This window comes from Anoplophora glabripennis, unplaced genomic scaffold (genome assembly GCF_000390285.2).
Source record: "Anoplophora glabripennis isolate ALB-LARVAE unplaced genomic scaffold, Agla_2.0 scaffold187, whole genome shotgun sequence".
In the NCBI taxonomy this organism is placed as follows: Eukaryota; Metazoa; Arthropoda; class Insecta; order Coleoptera; family Cerambycidae; genus Anoplophora; species Anoplophora glabripennis.
Genome location: NW_019416381.1, coordinates 759,146 through 780,400, shown reverse-complemented (window position 1 = coordinate 780,400; position 21,255 = coordinate 759,146). Strand labels below are relative to the sequence as shown.

Below are 21,255 nucleotides of genomic sequence, written 5' to 3'. Positions count from 1 at the left end.
TCTACCATATCTTAACTTATGCCAAAAACAGATTTGATGTTGGTCTCGTCCATTGACCTAGTAAGGTTTTTCAAAAATGTATAGCACGTCTGTTCTTTGTATTTGAACGCCAATTTATGCATGGTTAACTTTTGATCACAGACATAGTCTTTTTGATATTTTATTAACTCGCAGTTGTTGAGCTTTATTTTCTTTCCTTCTTTTAGAAACTTTTCAAGTACCTAAAGTTTCCTGATTATGATTTTGATAACACAAAACTAAGCAACTGATAGTTGTGAAACACAAAATATTTAAACGAAGATAAATACTGCGGATATTGTCGAAGTACAAATAACACAAAATGACATTTACATAGGTGTGACGTAATTCGCTCTGATTGGTGTTATTTTATCAAAAATATTATCAATCTAGCTCGTAATATAAAAATAAATACGTTTTTTTAAATCCTTGAATCATATTTCATTAGATAAATCATCATTTTAGTGATTCTTGGTTACTGTCATCATGCCTATTGGTGAGGATTTACTGTGTAATAATAATGGCAATTATGACGAGTAACGAAACCATTTTTATGAAAAGTAGCCTCATCGGAGAATATGACCCGTTTAAAAAATTCATCATCTTGGTTTAACATCTCACCACCGATCTGGATAGCGCTGTGTATAAATTCGTCATGCCAATAACGGATTTCTGTCGCACTCACCGAGGACAAAAACCATATCCAATCATTTCTTCCTGCGTCAGCGACATTTTGAAAATATGATAATAAATTTTTACACTCTACTTAGTAAAATAAATACAACGTTAACGTTAATCAAAACTAGAATGATTTTTAAATTGCTTTGTATGTCAAACAGTACAATAAACATTGTTTGTAAGGTCTTCTTGTCGCTGTTACATGGTCTCAGTATTTCCGAGTTTGAATAACGTAGCTACACGTTTTGCTGACACATGACAAGATAATGTATGCCAAAGCGAACTGTGAAAACTGCAGGTTCCTAACTTACGATTCAGACGCTATCTAGCCTCATTTAGAGAGCTGAAAAACAACTGATTATCTCGAAAACGGTAAGTTTTAAACAGCATGTACATTTAATAAACTTTACCTAATATTAACCAAGGAATTCATAAATGCAATAATATATAGGGTGTTCCATTTAAAATAACAAAGTTATGTAGGGCCCACGCGAAATAGAACGCCCTGTAAGGCTAAAAATATTTTCTGTACATGGTCTACATGATTCCAGACAATTTTTGTTAAAACCATTTTTTATCAATTTGACAGTTACAGAGTTACTGAAGAATCCTTCTTAGATGGAACACCCTGTATATTTTTGTTGTGAATGTTTCCAATAAATATAAAAATTCTGGGCATGCAGATTCCTACGCCACATTTTTATTGCCAACTATACTAGATAAAAAAATAGCTTGAGGGTTTACCATCTTTATAAAAAATAGAAAGTAAGAGGAAAAATTTGTCTAACTATTAACTTAGTTTTTAAAGGGTTAAGTGAAAGTAAAAAAAATAAATGTTCAGGTACTCCTACTTCCAGCATTTAAAACCGGACGCCTATGATTAAAATCAGATTTAATTACTCGTATATCTGAATAATAATTTTGCAGGTAATTCTGTTTACAAAATTGTTACAATTTCAAATAAGAGAAATCTGTGCCTTGGCTCCATGAAAACTTTGACACTGTATTTTGCAGCAACTGATAAATACACCCAATTTAAAATTTAAATAAAGATACTGCTTCTTCAAAAAAAAATGAGTAGTTGAATATTACCTACCAATTGGATGTGATTGGACAATTCTCTACCAATAAATTCCATAGTATTAAATAACAAGAACACACATACTGGCAAGAAGTAGCTATCTGAAAAAAAGAACAATACTTAATTAAATATTCAAATTACAATTTACATTAACTCAAAATTGTTTTTAAACAAAAGTGCTTGTACAGGGTGATTCATTAACAATGGCAAAATTGAAAGCTGAAGATACTACACGTGAAATGGTGACCATTGGCGCAACCATGCATCCGAAAGTTGATAGTTTTGGAAATGTAGGGTGTTGAAAGTTAACATTTTATAACAATATGTAGGTTAGGAACTTGAAAATTTGTAAAACTATATTTTTTTAAGCAACTCTACTATGTTTTGATAATACGAAAAATTAAAAGCGAAACAAACCAAGTGTTTCTTCGTGTTATTACAACAATTAACAATAAAACAAATGAAATTCGTAATAATGATTTAAAGTCAGTATTCGAAGAATCCACCGTTGACATTTACACACTTTACACAACGTTTTCTGAGAAATCTTCGAGTTTGAAACAACATATTGGGATTGCGTTTGACTTCGTTGGCAGCGATTTGTATTCTTTGCCACAACTCTTCACACGAACCAATAGATTCTTCCAAATAGAAATATGAATAGGATTGAAGTCCGGACTTCTGAGTGGCCAAGTAAAAATGCTTCCACGGCTTGAAGAAGTTCCACTTTATTTAAGAAGAGACATGTGGTTCATGCACGACGGAGCTCCACCGCATTTTTCTTGGCCAGTGCGTGCATATTTAGATGCAGTTTTTCCAAATCGCTGGATTGGCCGTCTAAGCATTTTTGCTTGGCCATCCAGAAGTCCGGACTTCAATACTCTTGATTTTTCTATTTGGTCTCAAATGGAAGATATAGTTTACAAAGAATCTATTGGCTCGTGTAAAGAGTTGTGGCAAAGAATACAAATCGCTGCCAACGAAGTCAGACGCAGTCCCAATATGTTATTGCATACTCGAAGATCTCTCAGAAAACTTGTAAAGTATATCAGTGTCAACGGTGGATTCTTCGAACAATTACTTTAAATCATAATTACGTATTTTATTTGTTTTATTGTTAATTGTTGTAATAACACGAAGAAACACGTGGTTTATTTCGCTTTTAATTTCTCATATTATCAAAACATAGTGTTCGTTAAATCGATTTTTCTCGAAAACGGATCGAGATATCGAAATGAAACAAGAGTACATAATTAATGGAAAAATGATAGCTCTTTCAGGTTTTGTATCAAGTTTCATGTTAAATATACAGAATAAAAAGTTATTAACTAAATTTTCGGTAAAATTGGTCGTAAGTGGCGCCCTCTATGAGCAGTGCTGAAATTACAACACGCCTAAAAAATATAGTTTCACAAATTTTCAAGTTCCTAACACACATATTTTTAGAATAATCGCAAAAATACAATTTAAAATTTTAACTTTCAACACCCTGTATTTCCGGAACTATCAACTTTCGGATAAGGCATGTTTGCGCCAATGGTAACCATTTCACGTGTAGTACTTCAGCTTTCGACTTTCCCATTGTTAATGAATCACCCTGTAGATAATTTATCTTGTTATCAGCAACAGAAATTAGAAATTAGAATTTTACAGTGAACACAAACTAATACTGTATAATTTAGAGACCACAAATGTTTTGAAAGTAGTTTTCATTAACAATTTCCTAGCTATCATATCTAAAGAAGTACTCACCACTCCAAACATTCGTCCCTTTTCCTGAAGACTCTATTAAAGCAGTGAGCCCAGGATGCAAAAGCTGTGTAATAACCCCACACAAAGTCAAAGATACCAGAATCAGTGCCAACTTCCTCAAGACCCTTTTTATTTTAACAATATCAAACTTCTTGCTAGACGTCTCTTCCCCTTCCTCTTCCTCTTCCTCTTCTGGGTCATTTTCCAACTTATTTTGCAAATATTCTGATTTTTTCGAAACAGTCAAGTAAGCAATCGTTGTAGCCGTTATCACCCCTGTAGCAATGGCATAGTAAAGACCTGCTGTGCCCTTGACCGTGGGTGCGGCCAGCAAGGTAAGGACCTGTATGGAAGCAGACAAAATACCACATACTGACTGTCCAGCGAGCTGAGCAGCCATACATCTTGGTGGAAATCGAGCGGACAGTTGGAAGAGTGAGATCAGTAATACAGCTGTACTAGCTGGAAGTAGTAACGCTTTTATTAAAGGCAACATGGAAAATTAAATCAAATTAGATTTATAGAGATGCAATGGAATATTATAATAAATTATGGTCCAATCAAAACTGTATTAAAATGTAAATCAAAAGCTCCGTAGCATACAAATAATATTAAGTTGAAGATGCAATTAAGGCACAAAGCAAAGTAATGAAGCTAACACAGCTTTAGAACGTCAAATTAGTGAAAAACATGAAAATCCAGTGTGGCAGGAATTAAAAGGGCTGTTTTCTTTTTACTTTTATATTCTTATGAATATAATGGTAAAAAGAGAACGTTGCTTCCCGATCGTATTGCGGATGTTAATAATATTAATAATCATGTTATTAATTGTTGTAGTTAGGTAAGTCTAATGTTACAGCTGACCTTGCAAAAATAAATATTTACTCTCGAGTAAATGGCATGGGAGAATTTAGGTTTCAGTTGGTTTTAGAAAATGAAATATATTCAAATTTCCTTTCAATTACGTCAAATGTTGTAGAATAGAATGGAATTTGTTTTTGAGTAATATTAATGCCTTGTCCTGCAATCTCACCAATATTCAACATGTAATTTTTTAATGCGAATATTTTGCTTTTACCTAAATTAAATATACATATACAAATTTATTTGAAAATTCTGCCTGCTCACAAGTAAGATCTTATCTGTCAGTATGAAATATTGCCAATGAATATATTATCAGTCAAGATTTCGTTCAAATTATACCTGCAGCACTTTTGCAAATAGTTAGCATTAGTTAATGCATTAGTTAGCATTTGATATGATCAATCATCTCCTGCTTATTGCTACGCTACATTATATTGGAGTCAATAATGATTCAGTTTCTCTAATTGAAAACTATCTTACGGACAGGAAAGAATGTGGTGGATATAATAATCAACATTTTCGTCATTAAGAAGTTAATAACGGAGTACCACAAGTGTCGATTTTAAGTTTTTTATTCCCAGTTTGAATAATTTCTGTCTCATTATAAATTGCACTAAGTATTATGTTAACTTCAACTAATTGATATTCCTTGAAGTTTACTAAACGGGTCAGTGTCATTGTTAAACTATACTTTGGTTTTCTGAACATTTTCTAATCGAAAACGACTTAGTAAAAAAGACAGAATTTTATTATCTGAGGCTTATGTGTTATCACTGTTATCAGTTATCACTAGGCTTAGTACACGTGCAGAGTCTAAGCGGGATCGCACATTGGAACAACGGGCAATAAGCAATACGCAACTAGCAATACACGATTTTATCACTTATTCACAATACACTAAAGATCAAATTAATGTTGTTCCGCACACTGAAGCAATGCGATATTGCCTGTGCTTAAATTCGGCGATTTATATTGCCGATCATATTTTCCAAGCAACATTCAGGCAATAAAATTTGAAAAATGCCATATTACAATACTTAACAAAGTGATATATAGTAGTCACTAATTTTATAGGTTGACTATAATTTCAGTTCGATCTTTAAGCCATTGTACCTGCCAATTCTTAATGAGTGTTTCCTATGATAAAATATAACACATGTTAATTAATTTTTCGATATGGATACACACATACAACGAATTAGAGTTATTTACAACGTGCCTAATTTTATTGAAATAATTCGTAAAAACAATCAAATACAATAAAAAATGCTGGAGATAAAAGTAATAAAGTTGGGCTTATTAAATTTAGTACAACTTATTATAAAAACTGTTCAAAATGATCTACAACAAAGGTTAATTCGACGAAGAAAAGGGATATCTTTTGCAGTTTTTAAGGGCTATTTTTTAAAACATTTATGGCATTTTGGATGTGCCTCCACAACTCTATTTCAATGTTAGATGTGGAAGCATACATTGTTGTTTTCAGAGTGCCCTAAAGATAATAGCCGTAAGGTATTAAGTTTGGTGAACGTACAGGCCATTTAACTGGAATATTATCCCCTCTACCGATTCATCGACGAGGGAATTTTTGGTTTAGATACTGCTCGACATTTACAGTGAAATGTGATGGAGCGCCATCATGCATAAACCACATGTCAGCTCTGAGTAATAACGGCACATCTTCCAATAACTCGCGTTTTGCAAACATTCTAACTAAAATTCCCCAATCAGTCTATTGGTTAGATTAACAGGGCCAATAGTAATGCTATCAATGATCCCAAACCAAAAATTGTTGCGAAATTCATGCAGATAATACATATTTCACTTTGGCAGCATGTAAATTTTTTTGAGCATACACACGATCATTGTGAATATTTATTATTCCGCTTCTAATAAAACAGAATTGGCAGGTACAATGATTTAAAGATCAAACTGAAATTACAGTCAACCTACAAAATCAATGACTACTAGCACTTTGTTAAGTATTGTAATATGGGTGGCAAAATAATGTATACACTTAAAAAATATTTTTTGAACCCAAACCGCTGATTATAGCTACATAACATTCTTCAAGTTAATTATTCATTAAATTTGAAGTATGTATATCCAATTCCTCGTGTAAAAATTGCAAAATAGTGTCCTAACAATGTATGAGTTTGTAGAGTCCACCTCTTTCCGTTTTGGATTAAGCAAATAATAATGAAAATCTAATATACAGTACGCGCCTAAAAAATATGGAATAAATTCAGTAAAAACGAAACAAATTCTTTTTGAGAAAAATCCTCGGACAGGTCGATTTTTAATTTAAAAAATACATATTTTAGTATAAAAGGCGATTTTCAACCGTCATTTGTTTTCGAGTAATGACGTCATCGACATTTTTTTTAAATAGCAACCCCCTATTTTTTTCCTGATTCTAAAAGATCGTTTCATTGTCGATCCGACAGTATTAAAATGTTACCAACTTACATAGGAAAGTTTTCGAGTAAATGACTATTGAATGTTAGAAAACCCAAATCAATTAAAATAAAGCAAAAACGTTATCAAATTTAGTTTTTCGAAATACCTGAAGTTTTTTATGGATCACGTAGGTGTAAATCTTTACAAACTGTCACTGTCATACCGAATTTATAAGTATTGTAAGCGATATAAAAATTATTGTTGAATTTAAAGTATTATGGCACATTTAACTGTCACACAAAGAATTGAAATTTTAATTCTCATCGGATGCGGGAATAAGACTAGAACGCAGTAGGAAGTTTGCGATATATTTAATGAAAAACATCCAGATCGCCGTATCAGCCAATCAACAGTCAGTAAGATAGAATCTAAATTTAGAGAAACTGGCAATGTTGTAGATATTCCAAAACCTGGACGTCCAAGCGTTAGTGAAGATCACAAACAGAACATTTTGATAAGTATGGTAAATAATCCTCATAATACTTCATGATTGGTTACATTAAACAATTAAATTAGTCAGACCACAGTACTACGTATCCTGAGGGAGGAAAAATATCATCCTTACAAAATTCAACTTGTGCAGGAACTCAATGAAGACGATCACGACTGCCACTTATACTTTTGTGAAATTATGATGAATTTATGTAGTAGTAAATAGAGATTTACACCGGCAAATACTTTTTTCAGACGAAGCCACGTTTTGTCTCAATGGTACAGTGAACCGTCAAACTTGCAGGTATTGGAGTCGGGAAAATCCTCATTGGATGGCAGAGACACATACCCAACACCCACAGAAATTAAATGTGTGGGCTAGAATACCTGACAACAGAAAAGTATGGCCTTTCTTCTTTGAAGGAACCCTTACAGGAGAAAGATATTTAGAGTTTTTGCAAAATGACCTTGTTCCAGCGCTTGTAGTAATTTTGTAGTAGTAATGTACACTTAATTTAGGTAGAAAACTTAATGAATTGTATTTGCTTGACATAGGAATTGTTATTATTGTTTTAATGAATAAAATTTACGTTTTCTAACATTCAATCGTCATTTACTCGAAAACTTTCCTATGTGAGATGGTAACATTTTAATACTGTCGTATCGACAATGAAACGATCTTTCAGAATCAAGAAAAAAATAGGGGGTTGATATTTAAAAAAAATGTCGATAACGTCATTACTCGAAAACAAATGACGGTTGAAAATCGCCTTTTATGCTAAAATATGTATTTTTTAAATTAAAAATCGACCTGTTTGAGGATTTTTCACAAAAAATATTTGGTTCGTTTTTACTGAATTTATTCCATACTTTAGGCGCGTACTGTATATGTATATATACTCGTATGTATAACGGAGAAACCGCTTTTAACTTACCACTGAAAAGTCCAGAAATTCCCACAGCAATAACAAAAAATCCTATCTGCCCTAAAACACAAACGAAGATAAGCTTTAGTAGTAGTGGCTATGGTGCAAAAAAGCTTACACGAATCAGTATTTACGAATACGAAGAGCAAAGTTATGCAAAACAGCACCAGCAACAAAAACATTCCCCCCACGATTCTCTTCTGAAGCGAAACTTTCTTTGAAATGGCAAATGTTATGAATAAGAAGAGAATCATGCCGATACTTCCAACCATATTCGTGTAGGCTGTGAACTTCTTTTGCAGAGTTGTTTTTTGTGTATCCGAATTATTAAACGGTATATGGGGATCCCTAAATTTGAACATCCAGTACTAAAATCATGAGAATTATGGATTAAAATTATACAGCGTGGTAAAAAAGTTCTGCATAAAATTCATATTTCGTTACACAATTTTTTTTTCGAGAAACGGTGAGACCCGTCGATTTTTATTTGATCCAGGGCACCTTGTTATGTGGAAAATTTTTTTTTCGATAATCCACTTACGGCAGCGATGACATAATTTTTTTTTAAATGACAACGCATATTTTTTTCGTTCGAAATTGATGACAGTGATAATTATCTAAACAACGGTGTGAAAATTTCGATGTCTTACATAACAATTTTTTTTAGAAAAATGCACCTTAAGTTCTTATAAGTGATAATTGTCTACTTACACTATTAATGGCTCCGAAAAGGACAAAGTTGACAAAATTACATTTCAAACGAGTAAAATTACACTAATGTTTGTGTAAGTCTAGCGAAATTGTTCGAATTGCCCACCCTGTACCATTTGGCATTGTCCTAAGCGTGTGTAAACGCCGTCTACACTTCGTTCAAGCATTCCCGGGTCGATTTGATTTACGTTTACTGGCCGGTGGATCGGGCGACGCGGAACAATCGAGTGGCCTCCGCGTTCGCCTGATTTAACACCTCTAGACTTTTTTTTGTGGGGCTATTTGAAATCGCGTGTGTACACAAACAGACCAGGTGATTTGGAAGAACTTAAAAACCGTATTCGTTTTGAAATAAATCAAATCGACCCGGGAATGCTTGAACGAAGTGTAGACGGCGTTTACACACGCTTAGGACAATGCCAAATGGTACAGGGTGGGCAATTCGAACAATTTCGCTAGACTTACACAAACATTAGTGTAATTTTACTCGTTTGAAATGTAATTTTGTCAACTTTGTCCTTTTCGGAGCCATTAATAGTGTAAGTAGACAATTATCACTTATAAGAACTTAAGGTGCATTTTTCTAAAAAAAATTGTTATGTAAGACATCGAAATTTTCACACCGTTGTTTAGATAATTATCACTGTCATCAATTTCGAACGAAAAAAATATGCGTTGTCATTTAAAAAAAAATTATGTCATCGCTGCCGTAAGTGGATTATCGAAAAAAAAAATTTTTCCACATAAAAAGGTGACCTGGATCAAATAAAAATCGACGGGTCTCACCGTTTTTCGAAAAAAAAAATTGTTTAACGAAAATATGAATTTTATGCAGAACTTTTTTACCACGCTGTATATATGGATTAACAGTGATCATAGTTCTCTTCTCTCAATCTCTGGCTATGTAACCTTAATAAGCATGACTTAAAACCTCAGAATCTCAATACACAGATTAAATGTCTGGAATTTATAAAATTTAATAATCTAGGAAGCTTAGGAAATGCGTAAACATGAAAAATTAAGTTAATTTCCACATTACTGATTACAACTGGCAAATAATCGCATCTGATTTTATGTTACTTTCGCAATTTTGTGCATGATGCACAATTTTTACAATCCTCAGGCGGATTCTACGGATTATATTATATTATTACTAGTTATGATGGCAGTGTGAGTATTTCGCAATTTTTTCATCTTCAGCATTTCATACATTTAGGTAAATATTTAAGTGAACATAAAAATATTGTAAGTAAAATAAAATTTGAGATAGTATACAGGGTGATTTCACTTTAAATACAGAAACTGCAGGAATAGATCCATTACCAAAAAATTAGTAAAGTTATAAACCATTTTCTTGGGGGATTCGAGATACAGGGTGTTAAAGTTTACAAAAAAGAATGATATTTTGTGTCACATCTTCATAATGCGCTGACGGAATTGAATGAAATTTACTATAGCGTATTCACTTATTTTAGACCTTTTGTTGAATGCAATGCCGCCCCATTTTTCCAATAAAAAATACGCCACTGGCGATTTTTTAGAGAAATAATGTTATATTCAAGTACCACTACGTTAATTGAATGAAAAATATTTCTTGGTGTTTTTTAATAGTTGAAGCCGTTTAGGAGATATTTTGGCTTGTTTTATTAAATTTTCCTAATAAATTAATCCTTTTATTTGATGAAATCCTCCTGGTTTTAACCAGTGACGTCCGCCAACTATTCCCAAGAAAAGAATATGCCACTGGCGGTTTTTTGTAGAAATAATTTTATTTCTGGAAAAAATATCAAACTAAATAAAGTAACATTAGTAAATAGGTCGACTAAGTAATTAAGTAATGAGACCTACTACAATTGTTCAAAACGAAGTCCTTCCGCATCAATACACTTTTAACATCTTCTGATCAGGCTATTTATAGAGGAACTTATCATGACATGATTTTCTCTAAGGGGATTACCTACAATTCTCCTCTAATCTTTGCCACAATTTCAGCAGGTTCATCAGGAATGAATAAACTAAAATACTAAAACAAGATCATCGTAAAACTTACTAACTAATAATGCAGACAAAAGAATCAATTTTTGCATGAATTTTAAACAAATATACAGTGTATCTCCGGATTGGCTTAATTACTCTTGTAAAAAAAAATATTTTTCATTTTTCGACAAAAAGTCGCCAGTTTCAGAAAACTAAAAATTTATACGGGGCGTTCACAAAATTGGAAAAACCAAAATTACCTCAAGAGTAACGCGATCTTATTATATGTATAGCTCAAATCTTATGCGCGAAATTTTAAAAATTTTTAAATATATGAATACTATGTGACGTACAAACATCATATTGGAATATTATATTGCGTCTAAATTCTAAATTTTCTTTATCCTATTGTGGCAAGAAGTACCTATTCATTTAAAATTGTCAAGTAATAATTTGCGTCTAAATTACGATTATGGTTTGGTAATATGGATCAATAATTTGATTGTAAGTTACGGTGCACCAATAAACGTTAACTTTTTTAAAAAACCCCGCAACTATCCTTATGGAAAACTGGTTCCGGTCGAATGATTCGAAACTTTACCGAATGATAATCCTCAGTGTGTCTATTAAAAAAGTCCATGGGACCTAGGTCGAAAAAACTACTGTTTTGAAGCTACAGCCTTCTGAAGTTATCGAATCCACGTGCTCGATGACCATCAAGTCAAGTTTTCTGAAGGTGCTTCAACTATTTTCTGAAGACTGAGAAATGCTGCAGATATGCTGATGACGGATAAGTGTTCAGCATGCGTAAAAACATAAGATGTCGCTAAAGCAGTACGTGTCGCAATCGCTGTTCTTCAGTGGGTGCCTCACCGATTTCTGAAGACTGACGGATGATAGAGCTATTTTAACCACGGATTCACATTCAGTTTACGAAAATACATCAAGAAACAGCCAGCTCGGTCATTTATAAAGAAATATTTGCTTTTACTCGCTCGTAAATCAGGCTTTAGTAAATTTCATTCAATTCCGTCAGCGCAGTATGAAGATATGGCAGAAAAAAATACTTTTTTTTGTAAACTTTAACACCTTGTATCTCGAATACCCACTTCCACAGGAAAAAAGTTTATACTTACTTTTTGGTAATGAATCTAGTCCTGTAATTTTTGTATCTAAAGTGAAATCACCCTGTCAGTGTGTGTTGCTTTGATGGCTGATTTGATGATCAAAACGATGAAAAAACTTAGTAAAAACTCTGTTCAAAACATTCTCAGGTTAAAGGAATGTCGCTACTGTATTTGCAATAGTGCAATAGTAATTTTCGCTCCTACTTTTTCTTTTTGTTTTCTTCCAAATTATTTCAAATTTGATTCACGATTATGGAAGATTACTAAAACCTTTACAAAGTGTTCTTCTGCAATTATGTCTGTTGACGTAACCTTTAAGAAAGAATCTGCAATCGTCAGAAAAGCATGTACAATATAAAAAATTGGGATTGATCAACATTTTTTCACTCAACTGTTCACAAAATTGTATACGGCGATCTGGATCATCTTCATTGAGCTCTTGCATGAGATGAATATACGGACGAAACTGATGCTTTTTCAAGATCCTCTGAAGACTACTACGTGGAATTCCTGAAGTTGCCTCTAATTTTCTGGCGCTTAAAGTGGCATCCAGTTCAACATGTCTCAAAATTGCAACCTGTGCGACCTTGTCAGTAACAGTGTGTTGCCTTTCATGTTTTTTGTTAGCAACGGATCCAGTCTTCATGAATTTAGATATTAAATTTATTACGTAGGGATAACTGAGATTCTTACCGGAACTGGGATGCCTTTCATTAAAAATTCTTGCAGTTTCCCAGGTCATTTCATTATTTCGAAAATAGAGAGTGACAATTTCAATTCCCTCTGCAGTGGTGTAAGCCATGATAATTCGAATCGTTTGCTTCAAAATAGTGAATAATAAAAAAACAATGGATTTCAATATCTAGACAATTCTGATCGATGTAAAATCGGAGCAAAACTACATGTAAAATTCTAATAAAACCCATCACCTTATCAAGACTTCGATGATAAACCTAATTTTTTACAATTTCATTATCCTCTGAGTTTTTTTATTACTATTTTAAGTCTTTTTTTCGATTTATTCCACCGACAGTTCCAACAGGTTTTTTACATTAATTTTAAAGCAGAACAAAAAAATTTCAGCATGTTTATGAAGAGAAATGAAATACCTTTAAAATGATGTGCCACTTAACCCCCCGTGCCATTTAAGATTTTTGAAGGGGTTGCCACCCCGTTTAGATGACCCTACATCCATGAATTTATGATCAAAAGATGTTCCCCTTGAAAGCAAAATCGATCTGTTTCAGGGTTTTCCGGAAAAACCTGTTGCATTGAAAATATTTCAGGTGGACTGTTTTAATTGGGCCACCCTGTATATTATAATACTAAATCGTTAAAATATTTGTTTGAATTAATTTTTCACAACTCTTGAAATTTCTTCCTTGTCTAATATATACTGCGCAGAAAATGTACAGTACGGCACTGCTTGTAACTTGTAATACTGCAATTGTAGTAGTAGTTTATTTGAAATGAAAAAAAACATGTACTATGAGGAAGTATTGCTAATGCAATAATATTTTTCATTATTTACTACGGTTCCCTGTTATTCTAAAGGCTTCTGCTCGATTTTATTTACCATACGCTAAAATAAAGTTTATTACTGATACTTCTGTCCCAAAATTCACGCTTTGAAGGTTTGAATTTTGCGCCATATTTACGGTAAAGTATTGGCAACCGAAAAAAAAAAACAGCGTGACCGCTGATAGTTCAGGGTTATAAACAACTGAGCGCTACAGTAACGAACAACGCGTTTTCATTGTTGAGTGAGATTTTACAAATAATGAAGGTTTCGACGCTATAATTCGGAATAGTGATTTAAGTTCATCAACTGTGAAGAGATTAAGTTGAACTAATGAATGACTAATACCGAAGTATATTTAATGCATTGTTTTATCATTTTCTGTGAAATAAAATAGCGTGTTTTTTATTTAAAAACTGTTTTATCTGATATATCTTCTTATTCTAATTGTATATCTGACCATACAGCATTTTTTACGTATGTCTACATTATGTACCATTAAAATATCTTAACCGCAAATTAGTGAATCACAATAAAGGAGATTTATAGATAATCCCGTAGATGATTCAGCTTGTTTATAAATATAACGATGATAGAGGATATAAATGACTAAATCGACATAACTTTTTAGATAAACGAAAAAAATATATTGTGTCCTAAAAAAACCCGTTTCCTCCTTTTCAGGATTGAAATCTATCAAAAAAAGTTTCACATAAATGTTGCAAGATATCAAAAAATCAATATGCCGCTGACCATGGATTTAAGGCTGACATTAAGTTTCAAGGTGAAATCAAGGTCAATTTGAAAATATTAAATGGAATACTCTATTTTTTATGCCATCAATTGAAAGAGCGACAAATTTTGCTGGTGATTTGACAAAATTATTTTTAGATGATGCCCATGGATTTGACCAATACCACAAGTTGTCAGGTCAAACTAAGGTCAACTTAATATCGAATGGATTACGCTATTTTTTATGCCAGCAAATAACACCAAATTTTATGTTGGACTTTGGGATCAGAGAATTTTTGCAAGATCATTTGATCATTTGAAGGTCAAAAGGTCATAAAAATAATGGATATAAAAGTAATAGAATTTAATAGACGCATTTGACTGAAACTATTAATATGATCTCTTTAGAATTTGGCACATTGTTAGATTAATAACATAGGTACACACAAAAAAATGTCAAGACCCAGAGGGTAGACCCCCCTACCCCTCCGTTTTTGGGTCGCTGAAACCGAATATGACCATAAAAAAAATTAACTAGCCATTTCCCCGTTACCGCCACTAAGAACGAAACAGACAATCAAAAATGAATTAGACCCCCTCGTTTCCCCCTAGCGTCTCTTTACCACCCCTGTACATCCCTTTCTGGGAGTTAAAATGTCAATTTCCATACAGTCGACTAGGGTGAGTATTCCTTTGTTTTCTGGGCCACTAAGAACGAAGAAGTCTACCAAAAATGAATAAGACCACCCTCGTTACCCCCCGCGTCACTTTACCACCTCAAACAAGGGGTGGGAAGTTGAAGTGTTAATTTTCATACAAAGTCGAGTGGGTTGTGTATGCCTACGTTTTCCAGGCTGCTGAAAACAAATGTGGGGGGTAAAGGGTGCTGAAGGTTGACGAGGGGGTTGGATTCATTTTCGGTAGTCTTCTTTGTTTTCAGCAGCCTAGAAAACGTAGGCATACACAACCCACTCGACTTTGTATGAAAATTGACACTTCAACCCTCAGAAAGGGGTGTATGGTAGTGGTAAAGTGACGCTATGGGGTAACGAGGGGTCTAATTCATTTTGGGTAGTCTTCTTCATTCTTAGTGGCCCAGAAAATACACACCCTACTCAACTTTATATGAGAATTGACATTTCAACTCCCAGAAGGAGGTGTATCGGGGTGGTAACGGGGAAATGGCTAGTTATTTTTTAATTAGCTTCAGGTTAAAATCAAGTTCACCATCCAATTTATCATTTAAATCCCTACAAATTATGCTTAAAATGATTTTGACGAGTTGTCCAGAGAAAAGTAAGCTTGACTTTCAAATGACCTTGCAAGAACATACTAGAAACATTTTCTGATTCCGTGGTCAGATGCAAAACTCGATGCTCTGTGCTATTTAATATTTTCAAGCTTATTTTTGTATCAATAGATTCTTGAGGTCAAAGTCAAATCGGAGCAATCAGCATATTGGTTTTATGATATCCTACAACTTTTATCTGAAACTTTTTTTGATAGGAAAAGTTATCGGAAAAAAGGACAAAAGTGGCATTTTAAGATTAAGCGAGAAACATATTTTTTTTTTTGATAAATAATTAATTGCACATATATACTTCGAAGTCATGTAAAATATGAAAAATAAACTAACCATTAGCGTCAGAATCAAAAAAACTTATTTGACTTGCACTTTGAATCGACCATATCCAATTAAAACTTTTTTTTTCGTAAAATGTACGGTTTACGAGAAAATATCCAAATGTTATTATCATAGATAACAGTTGTATTACTCTAATTTATCGATAACTAGAGGTAGGCAATTATATAGATTCGCATGTCTACCTTTCATCAGTGACTATAACAAGAATTGTTAGTCACTGCTTTCATTCAAATAAATGCGAATTATATTTTTGTTTATTTTAACGGAAGGAATCAACCCTAAAAGTTACTCGCAACATAACTGTAGCAACTTGTATAATATTTTGTCAGCAAAAAAACAGCGTCTGTATATCAGGTGTTCAATGAAGCATACCTCATTTGCTGTCACATAGAAGTTGTTTGGTATAAAACACGTGGCTCCCAGAAAATAGAAAAGTACTATGAATAAATAGCTAACTGGTTCATTAACTTTTTCCACCTCCTCGTTTGGTATTATCTGTTCGGTCTCTTCGACATCTGTAAACGGTAAGGTATAAATCAATTTTTCGATCACTTAAATAGGTGGATTACCATTCGTTGCCATTTTGAGCGTCGCGTACACACTATAAACAGAGCTGTGGTTAAACAACTAATATTTTTACACCTTTGCTAACAATAATGATACTGACGGGATAAGAGAAACACGTAACTGATTAGATGAGTAATCCAATCGTTACTAAATTATGCTGCAAATGATATGCAGGGTGATCCATTAACGGTACGGAGTGGATGTATATAGGAAACTAGACATGCTACGATTATGGGGTAAATAATCTATTAACAAATGCGGCCAAAAGAAATTGATTTAAAATATTTTCAAGTTTGTAACTTCATCCCTAGATGGCGCAACTGCTATAGTGTTACAGAAAATCGTCGTTTTTTCGAAATTTTGCTTATACAAGGTGTTAACGAAATAAGTACTCAAAATTGGAGGGTATGTAAAACATGTCGAAATATGATGAAAACCTTCGTAGCGTTTTTGTCAGTGGGGGGCCCAAGGGAGATACAGCCCCTTGAAGGGGTAACTCAGGAAACAGTTTTTATTGCATATCATCAAAACGGTTTAATATTAAATCAAGAAATTTTGGGGTTGTATTACCATTTATATGCTTAATAATCGGCATAATATACAAATCAAAATTTGGTACAGGGGCGTAAGAAAATCCGGGACCATAGGGCAAATTTTACAATTTTTTCTTTGTACGCAATTTTTTCTACTTCTTAAATTTATCATATTTTGCATGAATAAGGTACTCTTGTTAGATTTCAATAGCATGAGCCGTTTTCTTAAATTTAAATTTCTGCTGAAAATAAATATATCAAATTGCGCCATGAGAAAATTACTACTTATTTATGACACATAACAGAGATGTCAAGTATATGTCAATTACTGATTAGATTATCTACTCAATATTCCAATCTAAGAAATTTGAATTTAGATACTGTAATAAATATAATAGTATATTATTTAACGAGCGTATAATGTAGGCTATATTACACGAGCCGTAGGCGAGTGTAATATAGCCATTATACGCGAGGCAAATACTCACTCATCATATTGTTTAAAAAAAAAATAATTTGTAGATTGGGAAACATTTATTTAAAATTAGAAATTTTTATAATGAATTATTTAAAATTAGCGTATGATTGGATTGCTGTTACTAGGGCAACTAAAGTTTATTTATTTATAAAATTAATTGTAAGGTTATGACAATTATTAAAATGTATGGTTGGAGGTGTTTTCGTAGTATTAATATTTACATCACTGGTCTTATTGGTAATGGCAAAATTATCAATAGTAAAATTGCTGACACCATCAGCATATGTAGATGGACATGAATTTGCATTCGAAATACTGATAGAATTTGGATTGATTTGGTGCAAAATTTTATTGGCGGCATCCATTTTATTTTTTTTAGAGTCAGCAATATAACCTTCAGCCACAGAGGCTGACTTCCATCCCCCATGGCGTTTAAGGGCAGTCATATTGGCCCCTCCATCAGCATACAAAGTGGCAGAAGATCGTCGAAGGCAATGTCCTGTGTATTTTACTGGATCCGGTAGTTTCAAAAATTCTGCTATTTCTTTACCCATTCTTCCAAATTTATTTATACCAATAACTTGTTTTGTGCATTTCCCATTTTGAAAATTTAGGAAGAAAGAACTTGATACATCCGATGGTCTGAGCTCTGAATATTTTTTGACGATATTATAAAAATCTCCGGTAACAGTAAAATTTCTGGGAACTTTTGTCTTCGTAATTGGAACCGATACGTTTATGCAACCTTCAAAAAATTGCAGATCCTTTGTTTTCATTTCATATAACTCATTTGAGCGGCAAGCTCCCATCACTCCCATTATTAATGCAACCTATAAGAACAAAAAACAAAAAACCTTAGTATTATTTAGTTAAATTCTAACTTATATTTTTACCTTCGTGGCTAGGTATTTAGTATCCGGTGCTTCAGTTATAAATTTGTATATTTCATCTCCAGTAAATGCCTTTGATTTCTTGGGTTGGTAGCCTTCTGACTGCCTTTTTAATAAAGCTCGAACTTTTGCGTAAGATTCTATATTCATATTATGTTTAAGGTTAAGTGTGCTCTTAAGCATGGAATAATGGCTCCACAATGTAGACGATTTACATTTTTTTGTCAATTCCTTGAAATATACCAACAAAGTGTCTTCGGAAAACGAATTTGTGCCAATTTTTAGTCGCCAGTCCATAAAGCTGTTATATACAATTGTGTAATTTTTTCGTGATTTCTCTGGAAGTAATTCCAATGATGCTAATTTCGCGGCTTCACGAATTTCAGGAGGGGTGCATCGAATTTCATTTTCACTGTCAGAATTAAACTGCAAAATTACTGCAAAAGTCAAAAATGTTTTATTTTGCGAAGTGTTGTCAAATCAATTACATTAGTTACGATAGTAACAACAATTCAAGCAAGCTCGATTCTATTTTGTAGCGCGGTCAGAAGCTATAAGGGATACGTATAAAAATTCATATTCCACACCTGTGGAATATGAAACTCATATTTCACGGGTGTGTAATATGAGTTTCATTATGTACTTACTATCACAATTATAATGCGTCTATTATTAAATAGTCGTAGATAAACTAAATTATTATAGGGCTATTTGTTTAGATACAGAGGAATATTATTCAAAATTTTTAATGTTACTGTTTACTACAAAACTACTACTACTACTTAACTGTGATATTAAACCCTGATTTAGTAAGAGTTACATAACAACTAGAATAACAATAATAATAGTACAAAAGGAAAATTAAATAAAAATAATAATATTCTCACGGCACAATTTGATAGGTACATTTATCAGTAGGAAGTTTGAGTCAGTAATGAATTATTGAAATGGATTTTACTAGAAAACGGCTCATACTATTAAAATCTGACAAGAGTACCTTTTTTATGCAAAATATTATAGATTTTCATATTTTCGGTTCAGGAAGTAGAAAAAATTGCGTATAGAAAAGAAATTGTAAAATTTGCCCCATGATCCCGCATTTTCTTAGGCTCCTGTAGCAAATTTTGATTTGTATATTATACTGATTATTAACCATATAAATAGTAATACAACCCCAAAATTTCGTGATTTAATATTAAACCGCTTTGAAGTTATGAAATAAAAACTGTTTCCTGAGTTACCCCCTTCAAGGGACTGTATCTCCCTTAGGGGCCGCCACTGACAAAAACTCTACTAAGGTTTTCATCGTATTTCGACATGTTTTAAAAACTCTCCAATTTTGAGTACTTATTTCGTTAACACCTTGTATAATAACCCAAGTTGAAAATACACTTTTAAACACTTTATAACATAAGTTTTGTAAGAACTTTTTTTTGTTATTACCATAGCAATGCCAGTATGAAGGAAGCCATCTTGAAATTTTTAAACTGTCATAACTTCTAAATGCCTTAATCGATTTCAAGAAACGACTACCCATCTTAAAGAACTACATATTGATAAAATTTATATTTATTTATATATAGTTTCGTTTCCAAATTATTGCTAAAATAGTGAAGTTGTTCTAGAACATCCTCCTTTATTTACAATTAGTTTAATTTTTTTATTAATTCTTTATAATTATTATTGTTTCCATAACGCGGTAGGCTATGTCCTATGAAAATATACAAATGAAAAATTAGGTTAAACAATATGTGACAGCTCTTGCGTAGTGCAAAATTAGTGTCATCTGTGTGAGAAAAGTACTTGTGTGCCATATGAAATTCCCAGGTCTCTAACCAATTTCCTAACACTTATTTGGTTGGGGTTGTACATAGACACAAACCAACATATTAATGATATTATCTTCCGTTCTTGCACGGCGATGTCTTCTTAAAGGATGTAGTGGCGTCTGGCTAAACACTGACACTTCTCTAGAGTGGCGTATTCTAGGAGTGTAAAGCTTTGGTTTGTTAGAACTGTGCGTCGCAGGCGACATACGCTGTTAGCATAATCTGTAGCGTTCAACTTTATCGGTTTTGAAGGGAGAGTGTTTTATTAGATTTAGTACTTCTTATTGTATGCTGGTAAGTGCAGACGAAAATATTTATTATTACTGTGGCAAAATTTATTTTTATCATGACAATGGCTGAACATTCTTTGGTGACAATACTTATTGAGGAAGAAGAACATGAAAAAGATCTTCTTTTGAATTTAATTAATCGTCGTCGTTGTCGACATCTGGCAGGAACGGTATACAATGGGGGATGTTCTCGTACGAGATCAATTAATTTCTCGTCTTCCTCTGGTGAAAACTTGGTTGCCATTTTAAAATTCCTTAAAAATAAACGCTTTTTAGCACTGTATGCTGTGAGCTCAACTGAACCACTGCGTTGAAATCAAATCAAATTTGATTTCGACTGAACTGACGAAGCACAAAATTTTCTGCCTACCGCGAGTCCACCTGAGCAGAATCTAACAATAGACCAGGCAAGTTAGACAATAAATCAGACATTTTTTTCTGATGAACCGATCGAGTTGCGGTTTTCGGCATTATCTTCGGAAAAATATCAGGAAAAAAGTCTATCTATTACACTTTGGGACTGGATCGAAACTGCATTTCGGGTGCATAAAGTGCATCAATTTTTCTGAATGTTCTAAAAATGGTAAAAATTTACTAAAAGTTGTAGAAATTTGTGTGCACGGGTTTTCAGGGCCGGAGATTCCGAATCTGACCCTGAAAAATATGCCCGACAGCCCTGCCCCCCCCCCCAGGGGGTCAAGGGGGGGGGCTTCCGTAAAACATTGAATAGCTGAGTAATTGTCTTC

At 33.2% G+C, this 21,255-nt stretch overlaps 2 protein-coding genes across 3 annotated transcripts in view; both read right to left on the bottom strand.

Moving 5' to 3' along the window:
• Window positions 1-16,655, bottom strand: part of LOC108906738 (equilibrative nucleoside transporter 3) — a 50,724-nt gene extending 34,069 nt beyond the window's left edge. The window contains exons 1-6 of one of the 2 annotated variants that reach the window (XM_018710090.2): window positions 16,492-16,655; window positions 16,295-16,437; window positions 8,330-8,579; window positions 8,221-8,271; window positions 3,530-3,991; window positions 1,793-1,878 (exon numbers count right to left, since the gene is read on the bottom strand). In XM_018710090.2, the coding sequence (XP_018565606.1) occupies window positions 1,793-1,878; window positions 3,530-3,991; window positions 8,221-8,271; window positions 8,330-8,579; window positions 16,295-16,437; window positions 16,492-16,504 (1,005 nt within the window). In that variant the 5' untranslated portion in view covers window positions 16,505-16,655. The remainder of the gene's footprint in view (window positions 1-1,792; window positions 1,879-3,529; window positions 3,992-8,220; window positions 8,272-8,329; window positions 8,580-16,294; window positions 16,438-16,491) is intronic. The other variant, XM_018710089.1, reaches the window with a different exon arrangement.
• A 925-nt stretch (window positions 16,656-17,580) lies between these two features.
• Window positions 17,581-18,991, bottom strand: LOC111691468. Its single transcript, XM_023454358.1, has 2 exons — window positions 18,394-18,991; window positions 17,581-18,330 (listed from the first exon to the last, which is right to left on the bottom strand). Exons 1-2 carry the CDS (start codon window positions 18,685-18,687, stop codon window positions 17,638-17,640), a joined length of 987 nt encoding a protein of 328 aa, XP_023310126.1. The 5' UTR covers window positions 18,688-18,991; the 3' UTR covers window positions 17,581-17,637.
• Window positions 18,992-21,255: the final 2,264 nt, after the last annotated feature.

Bases quoted from the DNA above. Each gene is read 5' to 3' on its own strand.
- LOC111691468 (XM_023454358.1), bottom strand. From the start codon at position 18,687: ATGGACTGGCGACTAAAAATTGGCACAAATTCGTTTTCCGAAGACACT. The intron at 18,331-18,393 runs GTAAAAATATAA...TTGTTCTTATAG, and splicing joins CTAAATACCTAGCCACGAAG to GTTGCATTAATAATGGGAGT.